Source organism: Ranitomeya imitator, chromosome 1 (assembly GCF_032444005.1).
Source record: "Ranitomeya imitator isolate aRanImi1 chromosome 1, aRanImi1.pri, whole genome shotgun sequence".
Lineage (NCBI taxonomy): Eukaryota > Metazoa > Chordata > Amphibia > Anura > Dendrobatidae > Ranitomeya > Ranitomeya imitator.
This window is the reverse complement of record NC_091282.1, coordinates 155,612,907-155,637,708: the sequence shown is the minus strand read 5'-3', so window position 1 is coordinate 155,637,708 and position 24,802 is coordinate 155,612,907. Positions and strand designations below refer to the sequence as shown.

General features: G+C 44.7%; 1 protein-coding gene across 4 annotated transcripts in view; it reads left to right on the top strand.

Annotated features, from left to right (window-relative positions):
• KIAA0825 (KIAA0825 ortholog) overlaps positions 1-24,802 on the top strand; it is a 544,507-nt gene that overhangs the window by 25,448 nt on the left and 494,257 nt on the right. For all 4 annotated transcript variants that reach the window (XM_069751839.1, XM_069751830.1, XM_069751857.1 and 1 more), the window contains 2 exons: positions 11,354-11,516; positions 13,402-14,050. In XM_069751839.1, the coding sequence (XP_069607940.1) occupies positions 11,354-11,516; positions 13,402-14,050 (812 nt within the window). The remainder of the gene's footprint in view (positions 1-11,353; positions 11,517-13,401; positions 14,051-24,802) is intronic.

The window sequence follows — 24,802 nt, the reverse complement described above, 5'->3', positions numbered from 1 at the left end:
CAAAAAAACGTTCAATGAAACGTTTTTTTGTACCTCGCATCCGCCATTTCTGACCGCGCATGCGTGGCCGTAACTCCGCCCCCTCCTCCCCAGGACATAGATTGGGCAGCGGATGCGTTGAAAAACTACAGCTGCTGCCCACGTTGTGCACAATTTTCACAACGTGCGTCGGTATGTCGGGCCGACGCATTGCGACGGCCCCGTACCGACGTAAGTGTGAAAGAAGCCTAACCCTAAGTTTAGCCCCAACCCTAACCCTAAGTTTAGCCCCAACCCTAACCCTAAATTTAGCCCCAACCCTAGCCCTAACCCTAGCCCTAGCCCTACCCCTAACCCTACCCCTAACCCTACCCCCTAACCCTACCCCTAACCCTACCCCTAACCCTAACCCTAACCCTAATTTTAGCCCCAACTGCTGTTCTCCTGCCGGCCGGCAGATGGAGACAGATGGCGGGCGCACTGGGCATGCGTCCGCCATGTTCTTCTGCCGGCGGCCAGGAGGAGCAGCAAGAGGATCCAGGGACCTAGGTGAGTATGCTAGGGTCCCCGAATCCCCCTATTTCTCTGTCCTCTGATGTGCGATCACATCAGAGGACAGAGAATTACACTTTACTTTTTTTTTTTTTTTTTTGCGGTCGCCGGTAAACAGTTAATTACCGGCGATCGCAAAACAGGGGTCGGTAATACCGACCCCGATCATGCTCTTTGGGGTCTCGGCTACCCCCGGCAGCCGAGACCCCAAAGATTCTCCCGGTGCCGGCCGGCGGGCGCACTGCGCATGCGCCCGCCATTTTGAAGATGGCGGCGCCCACCGGGAGACACGAGGAGCATCGGGGGAGCTAGGTGAGTATTGGGGGGCCACCTGGGACCCCTTTTCTCTGTCCTCCGATGTGCGATCACATCGGAGGACAGAGAAATTAAAAAGAGATCGCTTTTTTTTTTTTTTTTGCGATCGCCGGTAAACGGTTAATTACCGGCGATCGCAAATGCGGGGTGGGTTAAAAACCCCCCGAATCATGTTCTCTGGGGTCTCGGCTACCCCCGTCAGCCGAGACCCCGGAGAAAATCGGCCTCAGGGGGGCGCTATTCACTTTTTCCACAGCGCCGTTAATTAACGGCGCTGTGGTTTAAGTACCCTTAGCAGCCGCCGTTAAAAGGCGTATCGGCGGTCGCTAAGGGGTTAAAATGGGCACTGTACATGTTTTCCTGGCCTCCACTCACTGCCGACTATGCTCCCCCATTGACTTGCATTGGGTTTCGTGTTTCGGTCGATCCCCGACTTTTCACGATAATCGGCCGATTCCACTCGACTCGACTGAGATAGTCGGGTTTCGTGAAACCCGACTCGACCCTAAAAAACTAAAAGTCGCTCAACCCTATCCAGCACATAAGTCCTGTTGTCCAGAGGCTCCGGTCCAAAACCCTAACTATGACATACAAAGCCATCCACAACCTGTCTCCTCCATACATCTGTGACATAGTCTCCCGGTACCTTCTTGCACGCAACCTCCGATCCTCACAAGATCTCCTTCTCTACTCCCTCTTCCCTCTTCTTCCCACAACGGCATACAAAACTTCTCCCGCGCATCACCCCTACTCTGGAACTCTACCACAACAGGTCAGACTCTCACCTACTATGTAAACCTTCAAAAGGAACCTGAAGACTCACCTCTTCCGACAAGCCTACAACCTGTAGTGATCCTCAGTCTACTGAACCACCACACGACCAGCTCTACCCTCTCCTTGTGTATCCTCACCCATCCCCTTTAGACTGTGAGCCCTCGCTGGCAGGGTCCTCTGTCCTGTACTTGTGTGTGCCTTTTATTGCTCATGTTTGTTGTACTTGTCTATGGATGCCCTTTTTCACATGTACAGCGCCATGGAATAAATGGCCCTATAATAATAATAAGCACAGTATGATGACCCAATATAATGGTCCACAGCTCCCTATATGCAGTATGATGCCCCACAGCTCCCCTATATACAGTATGATGTCCCCCACAAACACCCCTATATACAGTATGATATCCCCAACATGTATTCCACCACACAAGCACAGTATGATGACTTGAACACACTGTATAATGGTCCACAGCTCCCTATATACATACCGTATGATGCCCCACAGATCCCCTATATGTAGGATGATGTCCCCCACAAACTCCCCTATATACAGTATATCTCCACCATGTATACCACTGTTACGCCGCTGCCGTTGCCGCCGCCTCCGCCCACTCATACTCACCTGTCTTCGGCATTCCGGCATGCCTCCTCTTCTGCGGCGTCCTCCTCTCTGCGCTCGCTCCCGGCCTCTGATGCTCGTCAGGCGCGCACGCACGCCAGATTCAGCACTGCGCGTGCTCACTTCTAACCTTCCTGCTGGCGCTCCTTCCATCCTCTCTATCGTCTTGGAGGATCTTCACCCGGAAGTGCTGTGCTGCATGGGTATGTAAGCTGCTTCCGTCCGCTCCTCTGTGCCTGAATATAATAATAATAATAATAATCTTTATTTTTATATAGCGCTAACATATTCCGCAGCGCTTTACATTTTTGCACACATTATCATCACTGTCCCCGATGGGGCTCACAATCTAAATTCCCTATCAGTATGTCTTTGGAATGTGGGAGGAAACCGGAGTACCCGGAGGAAACCCACGCAAACACGGAGAGAACATACAAACTCTTTGCAGATGTTGTCCTTGGCGGGGTTTGAACCCAGGACTCCAGCGCTGCAAGGCTGCTGTGCTATCCACTGCGCCACCGTGCCTGAAGATCGCTTGTGTTCTGCTAGTACTCTTGGCCTCTCGTCTGTGCTGTATGCTCTCTGATTCTGGTTCTCCCTTTGCCTCTTCCAGTACCTTCCCTGTGTCTCTGCTGCCCTGGGCCCCTCACTCCAGTGTACCTGTCGTTTGCTGTCTCGCCTGACCTGCATCACCGCAGTCCTCCTGCCGTCCCTGTCTTTTCAGTCCTATATCACCACAGTCCTGCTCCATAGCAGTCCTGAGTCTCTGTTACTCTTTCGCCGTTCCTAGTTCCAGTGTTTGTGTGTCTTCTTTCCTAGTGTCTTCTTTCCGGTATCATTGCAGTCCTGTGGCTCTCCCGCTCCCGTCAGTCTGGTGCCTCTTTTGTTTCCTCCGGGCCCACGTTTTCTTTTGTCTGTTCCGTCTTGCTTCCCCAGCTTCTGTGGTGATAGTCCCTCACGGGCCTGCCCCTAACTCTCCCTGTATAAGGGGCAGTCCACCTGGTCAGCTCGTCCGTGAGGGGATCGTCATCACGATCCAGTGGGTCCACTTTCCATCTTTTCCCTAGTTAATCCTCACAGTCACCACCCAAGCACACTGGTTCACAGCCTCCCATATCTAGCATGATGTCCCCAAAGCTTGCAATATACAGTATGATGGCCCTCACAGCTCTCTATACAGTTACAACAGATCCCCTGAATACAATATGATGTCTCTACAGCGCCCTACATACAGCATTATGGCCCCTCAGCTCGTTACACACAGTTTGATGGCCCCCACAGCTCCTCATACATAGTATGATGACCTATTCACACTTTAATGCAATTATACCAAATGCAGTACGGTATACTGTATGCAGCTCCACTATATAACGTGTGGTGACTTCACAGCTCCCTTATATACAGCGTGGGTCCCCACAGCTCCCCATATACAATATCGGTACCCTCTCACTCTGTGCCCCGTAGTAGCCCTGAGGTCTGCCCTAATGTCTGAAGGTGAGGCCAAGGTCCACCGGATTCTCCGGTCTTCTGGTCGGCCTGTCTGACACTACTTGATATTGCCTTCTACTAGCTATATATATATATATATATATATATATATATATATATATATATATATATATATATATATATATATATACACACACATACATACATACATACATACATACATACATACATACATACATACATACACTGGCATACAGCTATACATACATACATACATACACTGGCACAGAATTAATGCTAATTTTGTGTGGCTGTCATAATAGCTTGAGTGCTATATTAAAGTATCGTCTTTGTGCCATTACCATTGGACCTACCGGTACTTTTCTTATTGGGTTTACCAGTATGTAATACCTGCAAGTTAGCACCTTAAGAAGAAGTTTTCTGTGAGCACTGATATCATGAAAACAATATGACCTACAATTCCTTGCTTTCAAATGGTAGTGGCGTGTGGGTACACAGCAGGAGGACTGCATGGTATGAGAGAACTAGTCCTCTAGTGATAATCTCCTTCTAGTAAAACACTGATTGAAACGATGACAAGCAGCCTAATAACTGACAGTTTACTGGAATCGGGGTCACAGTCCCTACAACATGCTGCTCTCAGATTACATTGCAAAAACCTGATGACAGATTCCCTATAAAAGCTCACCGATACAAAAAGAGGACTTACAGATCCTCCAAAAAAGTCACAGAAAAAAGCAGAGATGTTTTACCTGCTGAAGCCTCCAACTGAATGCACCAGCAGGGCGCAGCGGACCCGATAAATGATGGCAAACACACAGGTGCAAAAAATACCGATGAAACAACCACTTTCAATCCAGTGTTGGCTGTTTGGCATTAGTGCACAAAAAGATAAGAGATACTAGTCTGTATATGGCATAATTCACACACGCAATGCAAGGCATCTGGTTTGCAGCCTATGAGTAACGCACATACAGGCGGGCTGCCCAGTGCTACAAAATGCATGCTGTGTGAACAGAGGCCAATAGTTTACAGAGCCATCATGGTCCGACTGCGCCCTGCAAGATAAAGTGCAAAAAGATATCAAATATCAATGTATGTAAGGTATTAGTTTATATTGGGGCCTCAATACGTAAGCTTCTGTGACTTTTTTGAATTTTTTGGAGGATCTGTAAATCCTCTTTTTGTGTCGGTGAGCTTTTATTCAATGTTTAGCGTTAGGACTGGCAAATTGTAAGGACCCGTGACGTGGGTTGCCAGCTTACGTAGTGGACAAATGCTTGAATAAATTCCCCCATACACTTTCCTTGCCTATGTCTGCCATAAAGGCTAGGCTCATTAAAGTGTTGATATTGATTTTTAGGATCACTGCTTCCAATAAGTGGCGCAAGAGTTCTAGTCCTCTTCCTCTCTGAAGAGACAATTTGCATATTTAATTTCCCAGAGGAGCATGCATGGCTTATAAGTCTCCTCATTCTGAAATGCCGGGCCTGGCTTGTCCCTCTCCATAAGGAGAAACATTACCCCTGAAAACTACAATTCAGACAAGTCTCCGGGGCATGTTTGGTAATGGGTGTATATTAGTAGGGATATATTTTTGGCCACAATACAGCTTTTGAAATATAATTTTAAAGGTTGGATAACCTGTTTAAAACGGCAAACAATGGGCTGAATAAAGAAGAATTTCCACATAGGTTCACACCAAACAAAAAAGATATGGTATCTAGAAAGCAGGTTATGCACTCAGTAGGCTTATATTTTACTCTTCCCAATATCTCTAAATAATTCATCTGCTCGTTTCCCCGTAGGTTATACCGATCATTTCATATAACTAAACAGCTCAATAATCGGTATTAAAATGGGCTTGTTGTCAGGAGCATTCGATAGCTGCGGTTGAATAGCAATCTCTGTGTTTAGAGCGTAAATGGTTATTTTCTCATTGTAGCTTACAGTAAATGGAATGAGTAATGAGCCTCCGTAGGACGCGGCATTATAATAACACGTAAGCCTGGCTATTCCTCTGCAATTTATTACCAGTCCTTTATGTATTGTTACATATGAAAAACACTTTATAAGGTTTTATTTTAGGAGCCTGTTGCTATTACATGGACATGAGGTTTCATGACATTTTGTAGCAGTGTCCTGTCCATTTCCTTATCCAGGTTTTTTTTCCGTGGCCCCATGTATTACCTTTCCCCTCATCTTTTGGTGCAAATTGTACTTATTCCACTGAAGAAACCAAACTTCGGTTGGTCTCTTGGCATAAAGTTCCCCTATGTTGGTATGTCGGCCTTTAATTTTAAAGAGTAATTTTAAGTCCTTTACATGCTCCATTAAAAAAAATAAGGGTTTTATTGTTGTTTTTTTCCATTTATGCCATTTTATAGTTCATGTAATTGCCTAGACTCTGTTCCCCAAGGGCTCCACTTCTAGGCAAGCTTATCCGCCTTGAGTCGGCAAGCTGTGATTTCACCAGCTGTGCCATCCCGCTACATTTTTTTGGCGTCAAGATCGAAATTATGATAGTGGTCACCACCTCACTATCATTATCAAGACCAAAATTGTCAGTGGGCAGAGGCTACTTTGCCAGATGCCTTCTCGCCAGGACAAGGCTACAACTTCAGCCAATATGAAAGGTAGCCATTTATTGTGACAACGGTATGAGCTACTAGCACCAGCCAGTCCGCCCCAAGTTTTGAGTCGCCCTCAGGCTACTTACTTACAGCATTTCCATCCTTTCCACAAAACTTGAAGAAAAATGTAGTCTTGTTGCCTTACCTCCCATAGCACTGTTTTTCTTCTCTGAAAACATGTGAAGGGTACAGCATTTGCGTGATGCACCCACTGGGTGTCAATGCCAGGAGACCAAAAGGGGAATGGTGCTGCAGCAGGAGGTGTTTTTTTTTAACACCTTCTAATGGGTTGGTGAAGGGGTTTTCCAGAAACAAAAATAAATAAGAAAAGGAAATTATTACACTGACATTAACCCATACTAGAGCTATGTTATTAGGACGTAATATAGCATGAGCATTTGCAGTAAGAACCCACTCCATTGATGTGCAAGAATATGTGCTTACAGTGGATATTCTGATATAGTACATGAGATACCAAGATGCTGAGGTAATAGTCTGCTCACACTGCTGTCCACCCTGTCTATCTGATGTAATACTGGAGATACCAGGGGTACTAAGGTACAAAGAGGCAGCTCACACTGCTGTCCACCATGTCTTTCTGATCTAATTTTGAAGATATCAGGGGTGCTGAGGTAAATAGTCTGCTCACACTGCTGTCCACCCTGTTTTTCTGTTCTAATACTGGAGATATCTGGGGTGCTGAGGTAAATAGTCTGCTGACACTGCTATCCACCCTGCCTTTCTGGTCTAATACTGGAGATACCAGGGGTGCTGAGGTAAGAAGAGGCTGCTCACACTCCTGTCCATCCTGCCTTTCTGGTCTAATACTGGAGATACCAGGGGTGCTGAGGTAAGAAGAGGCTGCTCACACTCCTGTCCATCCTGCCTTTCTGGTCTAATACTGGAGATACCAGGGGTGCTGAGGTAAGAAGAGGCTGCTCACACTCCTGTCCATCCTGCCTTTCTGGTCTAATTCTGGAGATATCTGGGGTGCTGAGGTAAATAGTCTGCTGACACTGCTGTCCACCCTGTCCTTCTGTTCTAATACTGGAGATATCTGGGGTGCTGAGGTAAATAGTCTGCTGACACTGCTGTCCACCCTGCCTTTCTGGTCTAATACTGGAGATACCAGGGGTGCTGAGGTAAGAAGAAGCTGCTCACACTGCTGTCCACCATATCTTTCTGATCTGATACTGGAGATATCAGGATTATCTTTTTATGAGTTGGTGGTTCTTTATTATTTAATATTGTGCCAGCATAAGTGCTGAAACTTCCTGTTCCTCACCTCCCATCATGCACTGCTCTTCTATGTTATGTATTTATGCAGTAAGGCAGAAGAGCAGGAGTAGAGACAATGATCATCCCCTGCTTCCTGTAATTCGTCTGTCACTGATCCTAGAGACTGATTCCACTTGACAACAGGCAGTAGACAAGAAGTTAGACAGAAGCGAGATACTTGATGATCAGCGTTTTAGAGAGATTTTTTTTTTGTGGTAAGAAAACCTAAAGTGATTTGCAGATTGCGAAGCAATTACTTTTTTTATCAAGTTGTCTGAAAGTACAGGGTCCATATAAGAAAATTCATGTATAAGTGATAGATGTGTTAATTTCCATTTGATATGTTACATACTAATGCCACAGAAAGTTTTGAAAATATTTATAAAAAATCAAATGTAATTCTACACTAACTTTTGTATTTTTATTACACTCCGGCCTTTAATTTTGATATCAAGGCAAATTTCCTAAGTAGTAGGGATTTTTTTCTTTACTTATTATCCACTATTCATGGAGTGTTGTATTTGGCCAGCATCCAGATTTCGATGTCAGAGATTAGTTTTAGTCCATTGGTAATTGAAGCAGATTTATGTAGGTTACCACTAGAAAGGCCGGCACCATCCAGCGCAGTGTGATCGGTTAGGTTTCACTGATTGAGACACTTCATGATACCACAATAGACGTTTTTTCATACCGAATCCCTAGAGCCAAGGTGTATGGATGGAGCATCGCATTTCGCAGTCCTGAGAAGAGTTTACACAAGTTAAGAAGATACATGCCAATCTTTTGTCATTCTTGGAGCTACTGCTCACAATTGGGGCTGTCCCATCAGAGATCTGAGTGGGCCGCAGGCAGGGAGGTATTCTTTCTCATGAAAGTGCTCAGCCTTCATGAAAAGCCTGTTTGATAATGAGAAGATATTCCTTTCACTACACTCCATTTTAAACTCACTCATGCTTGGAGTTTTCTTGAAAAGGTCTTTTCTTTACCTTCTCTATGGTGTTTTCCAGCCCACCTAGCCTTCATTCATTTTAGAGAGGCCTACACACTGATGTTAAAGTGTGTCTCCAGCAATCATATTGAAGGATATTTCTGGTATTTATTTTATGTTTTTGCTCTGTTAAAATCTGGAATAACTGGATAATTTTTTTGCTTCAATTGTAGTACCCTCTTTTTATTCCTAGTGTTTTTTAGGGTTCTGTTCTTGAAACGTTAAATAGGATATTTCCTTATATGTTTATTAACAGAATATAATTTGCTTATTTATTTGTTTTGTTTTTGGTGTTATTTTTATCTTAAAGGGAATCTGTCACCCCAAAAATCATATATGAGCTAAGGCCACCGGCATCAGGGATTATCTACAGCATTCTGTAATGCTGTAGATAAGCCCCCAATGTAACCTGAAAGGTAAGAAAAGCAGGTGATATTATACTTACCCAGGGGCGGTCGCGGCTCGTTTCGGGTCCGATGGGTGTCACAGTCCGGGTCCGGCGCCTCCTATCTTCATATGATGATGTCCTCTTCTTGTCTTCCTGCCGCGGGCAGAGCAAAGTACTGTAGTGCGCAGGCGCCCGGCCTCTCTGACCTTTCCCGGGTCCTGAGCACTGCAGTACTTTGCTTTGCCCTCAACAGGGCAGACATAGTACGCATGCGCCGGAGCCGTGGCAGGAAGACAAGAAGAGGATATCATCGTATGAAAATAGGAGGCGCCGGACCGCGACGCCCATCGGACCCGAAACTAACCGGGACCGCCCCTGGGTGAGTATAATATAACCTGTTTTTCTTACCTTTCAGGATACATTGTGGGTTTATCTACAGCATTACAGAATGCTGTAGATAAGCTCCTGATGCCGGTGGGCTTAGCTCAGATACGATTTTTGGGGTGACCGATTCCCTTTAACCTTTTATCCACATTTGTTTCCTCTAAACTGAGGCTGTGTGCACACGTTGCTGATTTTTCGCGTTTTTTGCACGTTTTTTCGCGATAAAAACTCTCAAATAAAACCGCAAAAAAAAGCATACAATATGTATCCCATCATTTTGAATGAATTCTGCATGTTTTGTGCACATGATGCGTTTTTTTCCGCGAAAAAAAACGTATCGCGGTAAAAAACACAGCATGCTCATTAATTTTGCGGGGTTTTTTTTTTGCGGATTTCCCACTATAAAATGCATTGGGAAATGTCCGGAAAAAAACGCACCAAAAACGCGCAAAAAACGCATGCAGATTTCTTGCAGAAAATTTCAGGTTTTTCTCAGGAATTTTCTGCAAGAGATCCTGAACGTGTGCACATAGCCTAAGGGTATGTGCACACGTTCAGGATTGCATCAGGATTTGGTCAGGATTTTTGATCAGGATTTGTAGCCAAAACCAGGAGTGGGTGATAAATGCAGAAGTGGTGCATATGTTTCTATTATACTTTTCCTCTAATTGTTCCACTCCTGGTTTTAGCTTACAAATCCTGATGATAAATCCTGACCAAATCCTGATGCAATCCTGACGTGTGCACAATTAAACAGATTTTTTTTTCCCATTAAAATCAAAGTACCAATTACAAACATGCATTTGGAGCTCCTTTTACAAGACATTCACTCGCTCCTTTGTGGCAAAATTAAATTCTTATATTTCATAAATTTTTAATATTGATAAAAGTAAGCTGAATAGAGAGACAACATCTCTCTTACTAATTTGGACTAGTTCTCTTTAGAAAAGCATAATACACAAATACGTCAAATAATCAGGGCAGCTCTGTGGTTAGCATGGCAGCCACTGGGGTCCTGGGTTCTCCCACCAAGGACAACATCTGCAAGGAGTTTGTATGTTCTCCCCATGTTTTCCTGGTCTCCTCCTACCCTGGGGGACCGCAGATTAATCAGATCTCGCCCTAGTCGGCTTTTCAAAATTGGTGCAGCGTTTCAGAATAAAGTAACTTCTGCAATCACATAACCAGGCACTCAGTCATGATCTCCATAGACAACAGGAATCAAATGACAGATTCCCTCTACAATCTCCACATGTATGAGATATAAACTGCTTTACAATAGCCATCCGCATAGGCCTCTTTCACACTTCAGTTGTTTGGCGTCAGTCTAAAACCGCCATTTTCCTCAAATAACGGATCCGTCAATTTTTTTTGATGGATCCGTTATTTTCCCATAGACTTGCATTAGCGACGGATTGTGACGGATGGTCGTCTGTTCCATCCGCCAGGCGAATTTGGCGGACGTTTTCTGAAAATAGACGGACATTGAAACGTTTTTTGTCAACGCCGAAATGGCGGATCGCGACGGATCCGTCGCGTCCGCCATTCCATAGAATGGCCGCCTATGGGCGACGGATCCGCCGCAACCATTTTTTCGGCGGATCCGTCGCCCCAATCCGTTTTTTCAATTGCGCATGCTCCAAAAAGTAGATACTTTTCCCAGACAACCCCCAAGTAACGGATCCGTCAGAACCGTTTTCTCAACAATTGTGACGGATCCGTCAATCCGTCACTATGTCGGTAGTGACTGACGCCAAACAACTGAAGTGTGAAAGAGGCGTTAGCAACGTCTATAACAAGGCTGTTACCACTACTGCTATGCTCAAGTACTTACACGTAGGCAGCCTACTGTTAAAATTCTTATTAGGGTTTTATTTTTTTTTACACAGTTTTATTTTAATTTTTTTAGCTAAACTTATTTATTTTGTGGGATTTTATTTTAATTTATCTTCATTTGTGTGTTTATTTAGCATTGAAAAGTGTTTGGAAAACCCACAACACGAAGTTCATAGTTTTGGCACTGCTGATATATTACCAAACAATGTGGACTCCTTCCAGTGGCCGAGAAATACGACATCCTGGAGATTGTATGATACCCCTCACACTGAAGTGATGATATTCCTCAAGGCTTTGGTAAAGTGAAAAATTCGTATTTTTAAAAATTTGTCTGACCTCTGTGATCCACAATTATCTCTAGAATGGGGGTCCCCAATCCTCCATTCGAGCTGGTAGTCAACCACCAGTGAGAAGAAAGGTGGCAGCTCATGCTGGATAAAGCTGAGGAAATACTCTCAACCGTATTCTAGTCTTCCATGCCATATGAATGGAGAGAGCCGGAGTATGTGCTGCCACCTCTCCTCTCACGGATGGTTGGACACCAGCTGGGACAGGAGATTGGGGGACCCATGTTCTGGAGATAAGGAACTTCATCTATCAGATAATTATGTCATATCAAAAGAATATGCCATCAATGTCTTTTGTGGCATCCCCTTAATCATCTATTATGGAATGTCTTATCAAGCCGTAAGTAATCATTGTAACTAAGCATAAGGTGGACGTTATGGAACCATCTCAATTTTTGAGATGAACACTTCCATTGGTCGTAGTACTCTGCTGCATACGAGGTCGAGTAGTTGTATAAATACATTACTAATCTCACTCTGATCCATAGTTACAGCTTATATTAGAACACAGAGCTGCATTCACAATTCTGCAGGCTTTGGTTATAAAATATCTGCTGATTTAGTGTCGGAACAGAGATTGGCAAGTGATTTCCATTCTGGTAAATGTAGCTTTTTCACCATGCAATTAACAGTAATCTGATATAGAAAATATTAACTGTCTCAATGCATTATATGAGCTCAGCTAATTTTTCTCATAATTTTTTATTACAATCGTGCTGACTGTTGTCATTACCAAGCTCTTGATTAAGCTTTGAGCTAAAATGAAAGCTAAACTATAGATTATGTGCGAAATAAGTAATTCAATGTACTAATTTTAGATACTTTTATAAGTATAAACTTTAAATGATATTGAAAGATGGAGCTGACCTTTAAAGGAACACTAAACCTAGAAATTAATATTTGCTTTCATGGTTTTGTTACAAGCATTTTCTGCATGACTCCATGATCCCTGTACAGTCAGGCTTGTATAAATCCTGCAGCGCACAAGGCTTAATCTCCTGATGATTAGCTCCATGTTTGACTGCTGGCCCACCAAAGCCATGCCCCTTACCCAAGAGGGTACTAATGTTTTGCAGAAAGTTTCTGCTGCAGCCAGTTGTCTTATAGCCATGCAAAGGAGAGTGAGGAGGAGAAGGGGAAACATTGATGATCTCCTGACACAGATTTCATTATATATGTCTCAGCTTTATGAGACAAAATAGGATTAAAGAAAAGGATGAGATTAAATATTTTATCAGGGCCGAACATTTAGTTTAAGAAGGGGTTGTCCTAGTAGCAGTTTTTAGTATATCTTTTTATTATTTTTATTTTCTGTGTTTTTTAGTTTTATTTTTAATAAAGGTTTAGCCGTGTGAAATTCCTTCTTCCACAAGACCCTAAGGCACTATGGCAATGCCAGGTAGGCTAGGCTTAAATCCTAGCCCTGCAGACTTTGATAAGTGCACCTGGCTAGCTCTGCATATAAACAGGCTAGGTGTTCATCTAAGTCAGTCTGCTGGGGAGGCTGAGCAGACTGGATGTGTCTTGAAGATGGAGAGAGACAGGCCAGAATCTCTTTGAGAGGAGTCTGCACAGGCCGTGTGCACCAACCTTCATTGCCTGTGTGAACACTACCTAAGGCCTTATGCCTACCAGAGTAAGTGAATCCCTGCAGCGTGTAATAATATTTAGTAGCTAATGTCATCCATATGTCATCCCAATGTATTGATAATGTCCCCTATTTTTATATCCGATGTGCTTCCACGTGTGATTTATAACTGGCATCTATTATAGTTTCTCATGTTTTCTTCTTGATACAATGCCCAATTGTTTAAAGATATCTGTTCTTATTGTAGCAACATTATCTGAAGAACTGTGAAAATCAGGAAGACTTGATTCTTCAGTTTCTGATGGACCTCCACAGTCGTTGCGGTATAACGTTTCCTTCATCTCCAAGTGGGAGCAGTTTTCAGTGCACGTCTCAGACTTCACTACATGCCATTGATGATGAGTCTTCCATGGATCTTCAAGCTTTGTGGGATGATGTAAGACTGCATTTACGACGCCATCTAGTTGGAAAACTGCAAACCAGTTTTGACACCTGTAAGAATCAACCTAGGATTAGTTTCAAAGCCCAGTGCTTGCAGCGCCTTCTCTTCCTTTATCCTGAATCTGATGTCCTCGTTAAATATCAGAATATCCAAAAGAATTTTGTTGTTGAACTTCTCCATGACTTTAGTGAAAGGAAGATAGAAAGTGTACTTGGGGCATACCAGAAGGCTATTCCCAGGGTGTACTCCATGATAAAAGAAGATTTGTTTATATTAAGCCGTGTTACAGACTCTTCATCAATAATTAAGTTTATCAGTGAGACTTTCTTTGAAGCGATCACTGAGGAGATGAAAACCTTCTTTGATATACTTTATGAATCCAGCACAGAGGAGCGGGGTCTCCAGCCAGTGAAGCTAAAAAAGAAACGGCATAAACAGAGGGTGCATGCCCTTGGTAAGTGGTTACGATACATAACTCTAGAAACTGAATTTGACAACTTGTTCTTCTTTGGACACCTGTGCACAGCGAAATTGAAATACAACAGCTCTGAGGGCAATGCCAACTTTTGGTCACACAGGACCCAATTCATGAAGGTCTTTTTGCCATTTTTTTTGGCATAAAACACCTTCAAATGTAACAACATTTTAGCAAAACTTAAATTTGATGTAAAAATGACAAGTGTCTAAATTTTTTGCCAGATTGGGCCAGCTTCGCCAAGATGGGTAGAGCATGGAAAGTGGCGCCTAATTCATTTAGTTAATTTAATTAAGCGATCCTTATTCTAGTGGTTTCACATCACATGATGGGAACTTACAGCGCAGACGCCGGGGACGTTAATAAAGGCAGAGGAGGCGGCGCACAGAGGAGTCGAGTGATGGCTGGGAAGCGTTTGTGTCCGGGGGTGAAAAAAACGTGCCCCCTGGACAGACTAAAGTTATGGCGGGCAAATTATAAAAAGTGATATTGCAGCGTTGGAAGAGACCTCCCCACAATAAGAGCCACCTTGACAGAATGCAGCATTAGCGCTGCACGAGGTGGCTCTTTTAGTTAAAAACGCCAGGGGGGGTGTCAGGTTGCCTTTAACCACAAAGTAAAAAAAAAAAAATTATGTATCTAGTGAGCTGAAGAATAACCAGCTGTGCCAGCATTGATTCTTATTGATGTTGCAAATACTTCATAGTATACCTGTGTCCAAATGGATACTACAATACTTGCAATATTGGCATTGTGCTTTATACAGTGATGAGAAGAAAGAATGGTGAGAACATTTTGTTGGAATTGTGTAATGTTTTTGCAAGTTTACAGTCAGTTAATCCCTTCACCCCCTGGCCATTTTCCATTTTTGCTTTTTCGTTTTTTTGCTCCCCTTCTTCCCAAAGCCATAACTTTTTTATTTTTCCGGCAATAAGGCCATGTGAGGGCTTGTTTTTTTTCGGGACGAGTTGTACTTTTGAACGACACCATTGGTTTTAACATATCACGTACTGAAAAACAGGAAAAAATTCCAAGTGCGGTGAAATTGCAAAAAAAGTGCAATCCCACAGTTTTTTTTTTAACCATGTTCACTAAATGCTAAAACTGACCTGCCATTATGATTTTCCAGGTCATTACGAGTTCACAGACACCGAACATGTCTAGGTTCTTTTTTATTAAAGTGTTGAAAATAATTTCCAAAGTTTGTTAAAAAAATAAAATAAATTGCGTCATTTTCCAATACCCGTAGCATCTCCATTTTTGGTGATCTGGGGTCGGGTGAGGGCTTATTTTTTGCGCGCCGAGCTGACATTTTTAAGGATACAATTTTGGTGCAGATACAATCTTTTGATTGTCTGTTATTGCATTTTAGTGCAATGTTGCTGCGACCAAAAAAACTTACCGTATATACTCGAGTATAAGCTGACCCGAGTATAAGCCGACCCCCCTAATTTTGCCACAAAAAACTGGGAAAACTTATTGACTCTATTATAAGCCTAGGGTGGGAAATGCAGCAGCTACCAGTGAATTTCAAAAATAAAAATAGATGCTCCATACCGTTCATTATGGCCCCATAGCTGTGCCATATAGTGCTCTGCACCGTTCATTATTACACCATAGATGCTCCATATAGTGCTCTGCACAGTTCATTCTTGCCCCATAGCTGTGCCATATAGTGCTCTGCACCGTTCATTCTTGCCCCCATAGCTGTGCCATATAGTGCTCTGCACCGTTCATTCTTGCCCCATAACTTTGCCATATAGTGCTCTGCACCGTTCATTATTGCCCCATAGCTGTGCCATATAGTGCTCTGCACCGTTCATTCTTGCCCCATAGCTGTGCCATATAGTGCTCTGCACCGTTCATTCTTGCCCCATAGCTGTGCCATATAGTGCTCTGCACCATTCATTCTTGCCCCATAGCTGTGCCATATAGTGCTCTGCACCATTCATTATTGCCCCATAGCTGTGCCATATAGTGTTCTGCGCCGTTCATTATTGTCCCATAGCTGTGCCATATAGTGCTCTGCACCGTTCATTATTGTCCCATAGCTGTGCCATATAGTGCTCTGCACCGTTCATTATTGCCCCATAACTGTGCCATATAGTGCTCTGCACCGTTCATTTTTGCCCCATAGCTGTGCCATATAGTGCTCTGCACCGTTCATTTTTGCCCCATAGATGCTCCGTATAAAGCTGTGCCATTGCTGCTGCTGCAATAATAAAAAAAAAAAAAAAAAAAAAAAAAAAAAGCCATACTCGCCTTTCTTGCTTGCAGCTCCCAGCGTCTCGTCCCGGCGTCTCTCTGCACTGACTGATCAGGCAGAGGGCGGCGCGCACACTATATGCGTCATCGCGCCCTCTGACCTGAACAGTCAGAGCAAGAGGACGCGAAGACAGAGCGGCACCCGGCGTGTGGAACGTGGACAGGTGAATATAAAATACTCACCTAGTCCTGATGCTGCCCCTGCCTGTCACACTGTCTCCGGGTGCCGCAGCTCTTCCCCTGTTCAGCGGTCACTGGCACCGCTCAGAGGAATGAATATGTGGCTCCACCCCTATGGGAGTGGAGTCCATATTCATTTCTCTAATGAGCGGTCCCACGTGACCGCTGAACAGGGGAAGAGCTGCGGCACCCGGAGACAGTGTGACAGGCAGGGGCAGCGTCAGGAGCGCCGGGACTAGGTGAGTATGCCTCAGCGCCCTCTCCCCCTCACCCGCCGACCCCACCGTGACTCGAGTATAAGCCGAGAGGGGAACTTTCAGCCCAAAAATTTGGGCTGAAAATCTCGGCTTATACTAGAGTATATACGGTAATTCTGGCGTTTTGACTTTTTTTTATCATAATGCCGTTTAACAATCAGATTAATTCTTTTTTTTTTTTATTGATCGGGCGATTCTAAGCACAGCGATACCAAATATGTGTATGTTTTGATTATTTTTTTTATTGCTTTATTTTGAATTTGGCTAAATGTGGGTGATTTGAGCTTATTTTGTTTTTATATTTTTAAAAACAAACAAACATTTTTAAAAACATAAGCAGATCGGCTCTGCTACATACAGGCAATGATCAGATCACCTGTATGAAGTAAGAATGCTCCCTTGTTATGAGCGCCGACCACCGGGCAGCGCTCATAGCAGTCCAACAGTGACAACCATAGAGGTCTGATGGAGACCTCTGGTTGTCATGCAAACCAATTGGTGACCGTGACCACGTGACCGGGTCACCGTTTGGTGGGATTTCCGTTGCGCTTGCTGGAAGCGCGAGTTAAGTGCCGCTGTCAGAAATTAACAGCGGCATTTAACTAGTTAATAGCCGCGGGTGGATTGTGATTCGTCCTGCAGCTGTTGTGGGCACATGTGAGCTGTATATATCAGCTGTCATGTGCCTGGGGGAGTCTGACATCGGCGTACTATTACACCAGATGTCGGAAAGGGGTTAAAGGGAATCTGTCCCCGGTAGAGCTAAGCGAGCATGCTCAGATAAGGTTTTAGTTTTTGAGCACGCCGAAGACACTATGTTTGCGTCCCACGGCTGCATATCTTGAGACTGTTCGAAAGCCGCAACACATGCAGAGATTGTTAGGCAATGCCTGCATGCATTGTGACTGTCAAACAGCTGCAAAACATGCAGCCGCTGCGACTCGAGCATAGTATTAGAGCACTTTGAACTCTGTTAGCGCTTGAACATGCTTGGATATGGTGTTACGGTTACCACTAGTCGCCCGGTTTTTGCCACCGCATATGAGAGCAGCATGATGTAGGTGCAGAGACCCTGATTTCTTTACTAGTTGCTGTAATTTTGATTAAAAGCATTTTTCTCTTCTGCAGATATAGCAGTTTTTTACTGAGCTCTGTATAACCCCACCCACACCACTGATTCGCAGCTCTCTGTGTACACTGTACGTAGGCAGAAAGCTGCCAGTCTTTGGAGGGAATGTGATTAGACTACATGGCCATGTGTTTTCTAATCGTCTAGTGATAATCTGCTGATAAGTTATTTTGTCAAAACTACAGCAAGCAGCCCAGTAAATTATACAGCGCTTGAATCAGGGCATCATGCTGCTCTCAGAATAGATGGCAAAAACCTTCGGTCTCATTTACACTAGTGTCATGGCTATTGTTTAGGACTTAAAGCGATGATGCTGTTTTGATCTTCATGCCAATCCATCTAAATACATAGGTGCCAATTCATGAAGTATATTATACCAGGGAAAAAGGCCTTAAAAAGTCACAATTTTTTTGCACAACAATTTTACAACTTTTGGTGGTTTTATGTCATGTTCGCCAACTTTTTGGAAAGTGACGTACATTATAGCAGGAATGTGCTCCAGTATATAACCAGAGGTCATTTTCTAATCCTAGCATACAGGTAGCCAAACGAGGCATCAGAGTCATAAAAGGGATTGTCCTCTGTCAGGCAAGGGGGTGCCAAAGTTTGGAAAATATCTGAAATAAACTCATCAGTTACTCAACTTTTTGGGGTCCACGGCCAATTCCTTGTTACTGATCCAGTCTCAGTAATTTGGATGAAGCCATGACGTCACATCTCCAGAGCGCATTCCTGCTCAGGAACATAGCTGAGCTCAGCGGCTCTTGCTGTCAGCCTTGGCACATCTGCTGCGCTGCAGCCAAATCACTGATACCGGAGCAGCACGGGAAGCCAGTGCTGGACTCAGGGACGCCGAATACCTGCTGAGTTTGTTGTTTTAGATACTTTTACAAAGTAAATGTCGGAAGGATAAATTGCCTTCTGGTCTGTGCGGGCTCCAGTATTTTGAAAGACATAATTTAATTGCAGTCTGTGATATCAAAAATACTGAAATGTCTGTCAAAACTTGCAACACTTATTTGAATAGAACTAAAACATAATTTTACATTAAAGTTAAACCTTTACTCTACATATCTATATATACATACTCTGCGAGTGAAAAAAATATTGAACACGTCACCAATTTTCTAAGTAAATATATTTCTAAAGGTGCTATTGACATGAAATTCTCATCACATGTCGATGACAAACCATCCAATCCACACAGGCAAAAAAATCAGCCATAGATGTGCATAAATTAAGTTATGTGAGATAATGAGAAATGACACAGGGAAAAAGTATTGACCACGCTTACTGAAATGTATTTCATACTTTGTACAAAAGCATTTGTTGGAGATGACAGCTTCCAAAAGCCTGCTGTATGGAGAAACTAGTTGCATACATTGCTCAGGTGTGATTTTGGCACATTCTTATTGGACGTGCTTTTTGCTCAGCAATGGAGTCTTTCTTGGTGAGCGTACATACAGGCCATGGAAGTTGAATGCAGTACTTGTAGTTTTATTTGAAATAATTGTACCTTCTGATTCCAGGTTTTTCTGTAGCTATCCACAGGTGGTCCTGGCTATTGGACAATTATTCTTTTAACTAGATTATGGCCCGATTCTAACGTATTGGATATTCTAGAATATGCATGTCCACGTAGTATATTGCCCGGCCACGTAGTATATTGCCCAGCCACGTAGTATATTGCCCAGCCACGTAGTATATTGCCCAGCCACGTAGTATATTGCCCAGCCACGGAGTATATTGCACAGCGACGGAGTATACAGCACAGAGCCATGTAGTGTACAGACTTAAAATAAAAAATAAACATATACTCACCCTCCGTTGAAGTCCTGGCCATGTGTGTGGTGCACGCGGCAGCTTCCGGTCCCAGGGTTGGTATGGGCGCAGGACCTGTGATGACTCCACGGTCACATGACCGTGACGTCATGGCAGGTCCTTGTCGCATACCATCCTTGCCACCGGAACCTGCCGCTTGCATGGAGCGGTCACCGGAGCGTCGCGAGGAGCGGGAAAGGCACCAGAATGTGAGTTTATGATGATTTTTTTTTATTATTATTATTATTTTTAACATTAGATCTTTTTACTATTGAGGCTGCATAGGCAGCCTCAATAGTAAAAAAGTTGGTCACACAGGGTTAATAGCAGCGTTAATGGAGTGCGTTACACCGCGGCATTTGGTTGTGGCAATTGTCGTGGGCGTTTTGCCACGACAATCAGCGACTTGGATTCCATGACAGACAGTGGCCGCGACTAATGAATATCCGTGACAGACAGACAGAAAGACAGACGGAAGTGACCCTTAGACAATTCTATAGTAGACTAGATGGTGGCCCGATTCTAACGCATCGGGTATTCTAGAATATGCATGTCCACGTAGTATATTGCCCAGTCACGTAGTATATTGCCCAGTCACGTAGTATATTGCCCAGTCACGTAGTATATTGCCCAGTCACGTAGTATATTGCCCAGTCACGTAGTATATTGCCCAGTCACGTAGTATATTGTCCAGCCACATATACTCACCTTCCAAAGGCCTGTTGGAAGTCCTGCTATACTCCGTTACCGCTGCTATCAACCCTGTGTGTCCCCAACTATTTACTATTGATGCTGCCTATGCAGCATCAATAGTAAAAATAAGTCATGTTAAAAATCATTAAAAAAAAAAAAACCTGCTATACTCACCATCTGCCGCCTTTTCCGGTCCTCTGGACGCTCCCGGGACCGCACCATTGCAAGCGCCAGCTTCCGCTCCCAGGGCTGGTGTGAGCAGGACCTATGATGACGTCGCGGTCACATGACCATGACGTCACGGCAGGTCCTTGTCGCACACCAGCCCTGGGAGCGGAAGCTGCCGCTTGCAATGGAGCGGTCCAGGGAGCATCCAGAGGAGCGGGAAAGGCGGCGGAGGGTGAGTATAGCAGGTTTTGTTTTTTTTTTATGATTTTTAACATGACTTATTTTTACTATTGATGCTGCATAGGTAAATAGTAAATAGTTGGGGACACAGGGTTGATAGCAGCGGTAACGGAGTGCGTTACACTGCAGGCCGTTATTGCTGCCATTAACCCTGCGTGAGCGGTGAGTGGAGGGGATTATGGAGCGGGCGCCGGGCAGTGAGTGCAGGGGAGTAGGGTGGGACTAATCGGACTGTTCCCGTCGCTGATTGGTCACGACAGCCATGACAGGCAGCTGCAGAGACCAATCAGCGAATGAATAACCGTGACAGAAGGACAGACGGAAGTGACCCTTAGACAATTATGTATATAGATTATTTTAACTCCTCTTTCTGAAATCTTGCAGGGAGCACCTGGTCGTGGCTGGTTTATAGTGAAATGATGCCCTTATCAGTTCTGTATTGTAGCCCCAACAGTGCTCACTGGAACGTGCAGTAGTTTAGAAATTTTTTTGTAACCAATGTAATCGGCATCTTTTGCAACAATAAGGTTGCAAAGGTCTTGACTAGAGTTGAGCGACTTACTTTTTTCGGATCGAGTCAGGTTTCGCGAAACCCGACTTTGTCAAAAGTCGGGTTGGGTGAAATCGGCCGGTTATTGCGAAAAGTCGGGGACCGACTGAAACACGAAACCCAATGCAAGTCAATGGGGAATCAAAGTCGGCAGTGAGTGGAGGACAGGAAAACACCTACAGTGCCCATTTTAATGCCAAAAACATAAATTCTTATTACTTAAGCTTGTCAATCTTAATTTACTTTATAATAATAGTTAGGCATTGAAAACTGGGGGTCATTTGGCTAAAGTTGTAGGGGGTAGGGCTGGCTCAAGATTTTCATGGGCCCAGGAAAGGCGGAATACGTCACGACGGTGGAGCAGGGAGAGGTAAGTATTTCAACTTTGCAAGTGCTGTGATCCTGAGCAAGCAGGGGGGGCCCACTCGTTGGCACTGGCACAGGGCCCCTCATAGTACGGTGGTGTGTTCGACGGCGGGTGGTGCCTCCCACTGGCAGAGACACTTTTGCGTACTATGAGGGGCCCTGTGCCAGTGACGTCGCCAACGAGTATGCCCCCCCCCCCACCTGATGAAGGAACCTGCACTTTCATCTGCACCTTCCTCTTTGTCCCCGTGTAAGGTGGTATAGTATGCGGGAAGGGGAACCTGACTTTCAGAAGGGTCAGATTCTGGCTGTGTAGAGTGCAAGGGGAATGTAGTGGTCTGGGTCAATGTACCAGCAGACTCCTCTTGCAGTGGCTAGGCAATGGGCAGGATGAGGAGGAAACACAGATATAGGCCCAAATAATAAAGTAAGCTAAATGCAGTTCAAAATTGGTAACAGGACTAAACAGGCGACATGCGCATGCGCGGTGCGGCAGACTCCGGTGCGCATCCTCTCCTGCCTCCAGGATGTGACGAGACGGGGTATTGACGTCACGAGGGATTTCCCTCCCCCCGTCTCGTCACAGGAAGAGCAGGACTTGATGCGGATAGCACGGGCCTGCGTGACACCGCGCATGCGCCGATAATGGCGCTGATTATCATACACAGGTGCCTTTATTATATAAATACAAGCTCAGTACACACATCTCTACAGCCCCCCGAGGAAGCCCAACGCGAAACGCGCGTCGGGGCTGCTGAAGAGACAGACACTGGCACATATCAATGGGTAAGATGAGCGGTGCACTTTGCCCAGTCTTTTACTTTTTGGCCCTATAGGGGACACATCGTATACGGAGTTCTTTACCCCAGACAGGGATTCAGCTATGTATATTCTGGCACTTTATGTTGCACTAAGCACTTTTCCGTTATACGCCGTACCTCATCCAAGTATGGGGGTATTTGCTCTATATGCCCATGGTGTTATTACAGCTGTCTGCACTCTCTGTACAAGCATCATTTCTGGATTTTGTGGTGTTAGTCTGTAGTTACTTAATTCCTCTGTGTAATTATTAATAAAAGTATTGATTTTTTTAATGAGTATATGGGACTTCTTACTCCATGGATTTTTGTAGGAGTAGGCAGCATTGCTTTGTTCAGTGGAGGACAACTGTAATGAGTGGCAGACACAGTTTGTAGGCCCAAATAATAAAGTAGGCTAAATGCAGTTCAAAATTGGTAACAGGACTAAACAGGTGGCATAGCTAGGTACAGGGGTGGGCTCCTCTGCTGAGTAGCAGACAGTGGTAGTAAGCGCAAAGTATTAATTGGTCTAAATGGAGGCCAGGGCCCCTGTATATTTTAACTATCATCTATCATCTCAACAAATTTGTATTGGCAGTGCCATTGAAGGCTTTAACAGCACAGACTACACAGTGGAGGAGCAGGGAGAGGTAAGTTTTGCAAGTGGTAGAGCACTGTTCGAGCTGGGGGAACACTCTCTCGTGGGCGGCGGTACTGGCACAGGGCCCCTCATATTACAACGGTGTGCACCACCATCAGAGACACTTCATTGTACTATGAGGGACCCTGTGCCCGTGCCGTCGCCCAAGAGTGGGCCCACCCACCTGTCCAGGCAAACGACACTCTCGCGGGTGCTTGCGCCAGGTGGTGACCACGGCCCTAAGGGGGGAGTGAGCCCATTTAGGGAGGTATAAAAACGGCCTATGGTGGACATTCAGCAGCTGCAAATGGAGGAATTGGAGAAGTCAGTAAGAGGAGGCCAAAAGCAAGACATTTCTCAGTGCAAGCTACGTGTCAGCAGGGGAAGGTGGGGCAAAATAATTTGAAATCCATGATTGGTTCATTTTAATGAAGGTTAAATCATCAACATTCTGGGTAGCCAGACATGTCCTTTTTTCGGTCAGTATTGAACAAGCAGCACTGAAGACTTTCTGATAACACACTAGCAGCAGGGCAAGCAAGCTCCTGTAATGCATATTCTGCCAATTCAGGCCAGGTGTCTATTTTAGATGCCCAGTAATCATAGGGGAATGCCTGTGAGGGAGAACATCGATAAGGGAGGAAAAATAGTTCGTAACCATACTGGACAAATGCTGTCTCCTGTCACTTTGAATCGATGCAGCAGTACCTGTCGTGTCAGCGGTCATTGCGAAATTACTCCATAACTTGGTCATAAATCCCCTCTGTCCAACGCCACTTCGGATTTGTGCACCTCTAACACCTCTGCCGTGTTGCCTCCTACGGCTCGTGTGGGAACCATCACCGCCGCTGTGTGCTGGGAATGCCTGAACCAAACAGTCTACAAGAGTTGCTTGTTTGGTAGCCAATATTTGCTCAAGGTTCTCATGTGGCATAATATTTTGTAATTTTACTTTATATCGTGGATCCAAGAGGCAGGCCAACAGTAATCGTCATCGGTCATCATTTTGATAATGCAGTGGTCTCTTTTTAGGATACGCAAGGCATACTCAGCCATGTGGGCCAATGTTCCAGGTGTCAATTCACTGCTTGTGCTGGGTTGAGGAGCACTTTCTTGCAAATCAACATCACTTGTGTCCCGCAAAAACCCTGTACCTGACCTTGCAACGCCACCAGTTTCTATTGCCCCCTGAGAAGCATCCTCCTCCCATAAATATTCATCCCCATCCTCCTCCTCCTCCTCCTCCTCTTCGTCCGCCACCTCGTCCAGGAGAGTTCCCTGAGCAGACAATGGCTGACTGTCATCAAGGCTTCCCTCCTCCTCGGCTGCAGACGCCAGCTCCTTAATGTGCGTCAAACTTTGCATCGGCAGACGCATTAGTGGGATGCTCTTGCTTATGATGGCGTCGTCTGCACTTACCAGCCGTTTGCATTCCTCAAAACACTGAAAGACTTGACAGAGGTCTTCGACCACTGCACACCAGACAACTCCATGTCTGCCATCCAAGTGCCTGCCCGTGTATGTGTATCCTCCCACAAATTAATTACAGCACGCCTCTGTTTGCACAGCCTTTGAACCATGTGCAGTGTGGAGTTCCATCTTGTTGTAACGTCGATTATTAG